The 5799-nt window shown below is 49.5% G+C and overlaps 1 protein-coding gene across 1 annotated transcript; it reads left to right on the top strand.

The window, feature by feature from the left end:
• Window positions 1–218: 218 nt before the first annotated feature.
• LOC135271541 (osteocalcin 2-like) lies at window positions 219–5401 on the top strand. The gene is made up of 3 exons (XM_064368967.1): window positions 219–309; window positions 3073–3552; window positions 4458–5401. Exons 1-3 carry the CDS (start codon window positions 219–221, stop codon window positions 4724–4726), a joined length of 840 nt encoding a protein of 279 aa, XP_064225037.1. The 3' UTR covers window positions 4727–5401.
• The last annotated feature ends 398 nt before the right edge of the window (window positions 5402–5799 follow it).

Here is a 5799-nt window from a genome sequence, read left to right as displayed (position 1 = left end):
TGGACCCAGGGCAAGAAAATACACAGATGGAGCAGTGAAATATCCAACACGACTTTTCTGTTTTTCTGGAAAGCAGGCACTACCCCTTTCTAAGGCTTTCCACAGTTACGGTGGATTTAAAGGTTAGCTAATTTCAGGCCCTTCCCGACAGGAAATAAAAGTATTGGCTTATGGACCCATGCCTACCACCACACAGATCTTGCAGAAAGGAGAGAACGATGGCTATCACGGACCTGGCTATGCCTGATATGGCTGATGGCTTGGATCTGGAACACAGTTTTCCCTACTCAGTGTCAGGCCATCTGGGCAGTATTGCACCCGCAGTGTCATCGTGATGTGTAGTGTACAACTATTCCTCTACAAAACCGTAGACTGGGCATATGAACAGTATCCTGACCAGCCATCTGGATGAACAAAATACAATGTGGTCCTACACTGGTAGTGCTCCCTGGAGCTACCTTTAGCGTAGTTATGATGATAGACTTTCTGACCTTGACCTGTGCCTCCAAGTCCTGCATTTGGCTCAAGAGTCATACTGGCCCTGGGAGCCCATCACCGCATCCTGCATGACGACTACAGCCCAGCCAGTCACAGTACCTCAAAGGATGACCACAGTCCAAACAGCCACCACCTTCTAGACTCCTGGGTTATAACCCTCTCCTTCCCCGTCCTCCTCATTGTGTGCAAGAAAACACACTTTTAGGAGCAGCTTCACTGGAGTCTTCATACCCAACCAAGGAGAACAAAGCCCATTCCCACCAGGTCTAAAATTTTGGCCCCCTGTGTCTCCTGAGGCAAGGTTACTGCTTGAGGCTACCTACCCCCGGTGCTAATCTGTGTGTATACATGGCTGAAGTTACATCCCAAAGGGCGGACCTCACACATTGCCAGGGCTGCTACCTGCCCCCACGAGCAGACCCCCCCTTTTATTTGCTGTCCCTAAGCTCGTGAAACAAACCCATAAAGCCATCCACACCAAACGTTATCATGTTAAGGCCTTTGGTTTTCCTCTATGCTGTCCAGGTCCAGATCAAGGCTGATATATCAGGTCCGGTCCCAGGCCCGTGATTCCAGGTCATGCACCTATCCAAATGCAGGTGCTCCTATTTTCAGAAAGGTGGTGGGTGGAGGCGGTTCATGGGAATGCTGGAGCTGCTCAGAGGCAGCTGACAGTAGGGAGATTACGGTCTGGACGTGCAGCTGGAGCTTGCCTGTACTGGTCTCCGACCTCCTTCAGTGAATATCAAACAGGAGAGTGCTGCTAGGAGGAGGGACACATTTTCCTGCTGGGATCTGTAGGGTCACCCCCAGTGCTCTCTATGGCCAGAGCCTAACCTTCTGTTAGCTGGCATAGGAGAAAGATTCACAAGGATCAGCTCTAGTGTGCCAAAGCAGGGCAAAGAAGGAGTAACTTGGACCTGACAGACAATACGTTGAGAAATGGCACAGTCGGTATCCAAAACCAACAACATATTTAGCTCCAAAAGAACAGAGTCCTTCCTGTTAAAAGTGGGAACGACAGCAACAAAAGAGTTTCACATCACCGCTGTTAGCTAACAGGGTACCATGGTCCTAGTCAATGTGATAAGAAAAGGAGAAATGAATACCGTAATTGTAATATGCAGAGACTGTGTGTGATTGCCTACCTAGAAAATGCGTAAGAATCCACTGAAAAAGCATTCTAGTCAAGGAGAGGCGATATGAAGATGGCCGTATGCTCCAAAATATAGGAAACCAATCGGCTTCCTATAAGTGAGAAATAAGTGATCAGAAGACATAATGGGAAATATTCAATACATAGCAGCAATGAAACTAAAGAGACTGCCATGGATGAACTTAAGAATTATGCAGAAGCTATAGAAAGCAATATACAAGGTGACCGAAGTACTCTGATGAAAAAGTAGAATCAATGGAAGAACATGAAGAACATGCTGTATTTTGTGGCTGAGGAGCCTCCATCTTCTCCTGTTAATGAGATGTTAACTATTCTCACAGTAAACTACATGCCCTAAGAAACTCTAGTTAAAAATCAAGCCAGGGATTTTTTTTTTTAACCTGAAAACTTTGATTTTGAAGTTCTTATAGAGGACAACATTTTCCAAAATATTTTGAAGAGATTTTGCAAAAGAAGAATAGTGAGGGGGGGATTAGTTCCAGTCGCACAAAATCAATTTCTAAATCTATTTTATAGCGGAGTTAGCAGTAACAGAATTTAGATCAATGGAAGAAATTTGAAGTGCAAGCGTGAACATTATGTGGAAATTCATATATGTTATTGCGAAGTATAACAATTGCTATATACAAGTCGATCGTTTCGTTATGTGCGAGGAGGTTGCGCTGGTTACTGTTTAGAAAGGTTAGGATAAAAAAAGGAATGCTAAGTTGGATCACGTGATACAATAAGAGAAAGCAGTTGCTAGGGTGGAGGAGTCTTCTTGCTGTTCATTTGCAGGCTTCCTAGGGGCTGGCCTCAAAGCAGGAGTCGATTTCACGTCCCTGAATCTCAGTTGAGAGGCGAAATGGGAGAGAGCGCTCTGTAGAGGAAGGATGAGGCACGGTGCAGTGACATGGGAGTAAGAGAAGTAAAAAGAGGATGTCCTTACACGAATGGTGGTTTGGAAAGTTACATTACAATGAACAAGAACTTTCCAGACTGTGTAGGAGAGAAATAATACACTAGAGAACTGATGTTGGGCATCCACTGATCATAGAGAAAAGGAAACACATCTTCAAGTTCTCCATGGAGGTCACTTGTTTCGCGGGTCCTTCCTCCACATCCAGATGGCCACACAGGATGCAAGCAGTGTAGATACGATGTGCACTACAATAATGAAATGAACGCAAAGGAAAACTCACTAAGTGCTTACTCTAGGCCAGGCACGGAGCAAAGCAACTTCAGGCAGATGATCTGAAGAGGAAGCTGCAGAGGAGCCGCTGGACAGAAATGCCTACGCTCTTAGGGAGTCTTCTCCACAGGAGAGAAGGAGGGACACAAAGATAATCCAGAATGATCGGATCCATCGCAACAACAGTTAACAGTTATTAAGCGCTTACTCTGGGCCTGGGTTTCAGGCTTGAGGTCTCTTTCAAGCCTCACATCAGCAGCCCCACCTCCGGGAGCAGCGCCCCCGCATACCTCAGGCTCTAGCCTGCGGTACTGTTTCCTGCCAGAAGAGGCACTGCGGGGCGGCGCCCGTCCATTCCCACAGCTCCGGGAAGACCCGGGCAGAGGAGGCTTAGCCCCCTCCCCTCCCGCTTCTTCCTCCTCGTCCTCCTCCTCGTCCTCCTCGTCCTCCCCGTCCTCCTCCCCCTCCCCCTCCTCCTCCTCCTCCAGCTCCTCCCCCTCCCCCTCCTCTTCTTCCTCCTCCGGGTCTGAGGGCGGCGGTCTCCGACTCAAGACCCTGGGGCTCCGGGTCTTCTCAGCAGCCGCCGCAACAGCCGCGGCGACGTCACCGTCCTCGCGGCCTGGCACACAGCGCTCCGGCCGCCGAATGCCCGTGGACGCGCATCTCTTCCCAGAGTTCCTGCTTCCTGGGCCAGCCAAAGCCGCAGGTGAGAACGTCCGCGGTAGAGGTGACACCCAGGGCCTGCGGGTCTCAGAGGCCCGGTGGCCTCCTCCTCTCCTCCTTGCCCAAGAAACCCCCACGGGGGCGCCTGCAGCGGGGACACCAAGTGCTCCCGGGAGCCCTGGGATCACTTCTTCTGAGGCATGGAGCCCCTGCTCAGGTGCTTCTGAAAGTTCCTTTGTGGACCCCAGAGACCCCTAGGCAACCGTCTGCCCTGCCCCGCGTCCCCGCCGCCCCCCGCCGGCCCCCGCCGCCCCCGCAGCACCCCGCGGGCCCCCAGCCTCCGTGATGCGCATGCCCAGGGGCCCTGTGAGCTAGAAAGTAGCTGAGCTGGTGCAGTACCTGCTGGTTAAGAACCGGAAGACGGTGGCGATCAAAAGGGCAGACATGCTGAAGTATGTCATCAAAAGATGCAGGAGCTTCCTCCCTGAGATTTTCAAGAAAGCCTCTGACCTCCCCGAGTTAGTGTTTGGGTTCTATCTGAAGGAACGTGATCCAGCAGAACACTCCTATGTCTTGATCAGAAAAATCGATCCTGCCCTGGTTTGGGGCCTGACAGGCGACCAGGGCACACCAAAGACCCGGCTCCTGATGATTTCTCTGGACTCCATCTTCATGCAGGCCGGCTGTGTTCCCGAGGAGGTGGTCTGGGAGGTGTTGAGGGTGTTGGAGGCACATTCGTCTAAAAAGCGTTTCGTCTTTGGGGAGTCCATGAAGCTCATCACCAAAGCTAGTGTGCAGCAGGAGTATCTGGTGCACAAATAGGTGTCCCGCAGCAATCCCCCACTCTAGGTATTCTTGTGGGGGCTCTCAAAGGAAACAAGACAGATGGAAGTCCCAGAGTTTGTGGCCAAAGTGAATGACACCCACCCCTGTTCCTTTCCGTGGCAGTAAATGAGGCCTTGAGAGAAGAGGAGGCGATACCCTGTGCCCGAGATGCAGCTGCCGTTGGCGATGTGACAAGTGCCAGTGTTAGTGCCAGTTCCAGTTCCAGGGCCTATGCCATGGCTGAAGCAAGCATCAGCACCAGCACCAATGCAAGTGCCAGTGCCAGGGCTAGAGGCATGCTTGGAGCAATGATCAGTACCCGGGACAGTGCCAGTGCTGGTTACAGTCTCAGGCTAGTGTCAGGGACTCCTCCTGCCAGCAGTGAAGGCTGAAGCTGAGCCTTCACTTTGTTTTGCTGTGGGTAGTCGAAAGGGCCCCACAGCGGTGGGCACTGGGGCCCTGACTTTTCAAGAGTCGAGGGGTAGAGTGGGGTTAGGGAGAACATGCCGCCCATGGTGTCTGTGTTCCAGTTCTATTTGTGTTTCTCAGTGATTTAGCCTTCAATTTGCGTATTGCAAAGTTCTGTTTGCCTTAACTTGTTTTAAAATGATAATTAACTTACAGGAAATAAACCGGTTAAAACTACATGGTGATATAATTATATCAAAGTTGAAACAAAAACCATACCCAAGCATCTTTTTTTTTTTTTTTTTCAAAATCCTTTGTTCCATAGACACTTGATTGAGTATTTAAGTTGGACATCTAGGTTTATGAATGACGCTGGTCAAATGTTTTATTGTTCTCTGTTTCGGTTTTAGCAGGAGGGATTTGCTGTTTCATAAAGTAAATCAGGATACTATATCATTTAATGGCTGTAACTTATCATAGCACTGGAATAAGCTGTTTTTTGGAAGTTTGAGAGACTACCAGTACACTCATTCCCCCCTCCAAATATAAAAAGATAAAAAGGCGATCAGTGTCTGTCGCACAAAATTACAACCGCTCTCTGCTTGTATTTGCCTAATTCCCCAGAATGTAGGGAAAAATAAAAAATTCAATGAATTAGACACCTTGCTCATCGACTCATTTATTCAACATACATTTACTGACTACCTGCTATATGTGAGGCACTGTGCCGGGCGCTGGAGGTACAGGAATGCACCAGACTCAGCCTCTGCCCCACATCTGAGAGTCTAGATGGGGCTGTCATGTAAGTAAATCAGCCAGATGTATTAATTGCCAGAATGAGGATAAGGACCAGATGGTATGGGAACCTAGAGGAGAGACACTTAATCCTGGGTGGTGGGTGTCTGGGAAGAAGGAGGGCTTCCTTGCAGTGAGATGCCATCTGAGATCTGAAGCACTGAAGGAGTCATTAAGTGCAGTGCGTCCCAGAGGCAGGGTATTGTGGGCATTGGGAGCATTCCATGTTCTTCAGTGGAACTGGATGGTTAGAATTTGGGGA

This window comes from Aotus nancymaae, unplaced genomic scaffold (assembly GCF_030222135.1).
Source record: "Aotus nancymaae isolate 86718 unplaced genomic scaffold, 86718_ANA_hifiasm-v0.15.2.pri h1tg000081l, whole genome shotgun sequence".
NCBI classification, from domain to species: domain Eukaryota; kingdom Metazoa; phylum Chordata; class Mammalia; order Primates; family Aotidae; genus Aotus; species Aotus nancymaae.
The sequence above is the reverse complement of the archived record's forward strand: the minus strand, read 5'-3'. Positions and strand labels throughout refer to the sequence as shown.

What these genes read in the sequence shown, in the direction of transcription:
- LOC135271541 (XM_064368967.1), top strand. Translation starts at nt 219, where the DNA reads ATGGCTATCACGGACCTGGCTATGCCTGATATGGCTGATGGCTTGGAT. An exon ending in AGTGTCAGGCCATCTGGGCA is followed by an intron (nt 310 to 3,072) that starts GTATTGCACCCG and finishes CCTGGGTTTCAG; the next exon opens with GCTTGAGGTCTCTTTCAAGC. An exon ending in TGGGCCAGCCAAAGCCGCAG is followed by an intron (nt 3,553 to 4,457) that starts GTGAGAACGTCC and finishes TTTCCGTGGCAG; the next exon opens with TAAATGAGGCCTTGAGAGAA.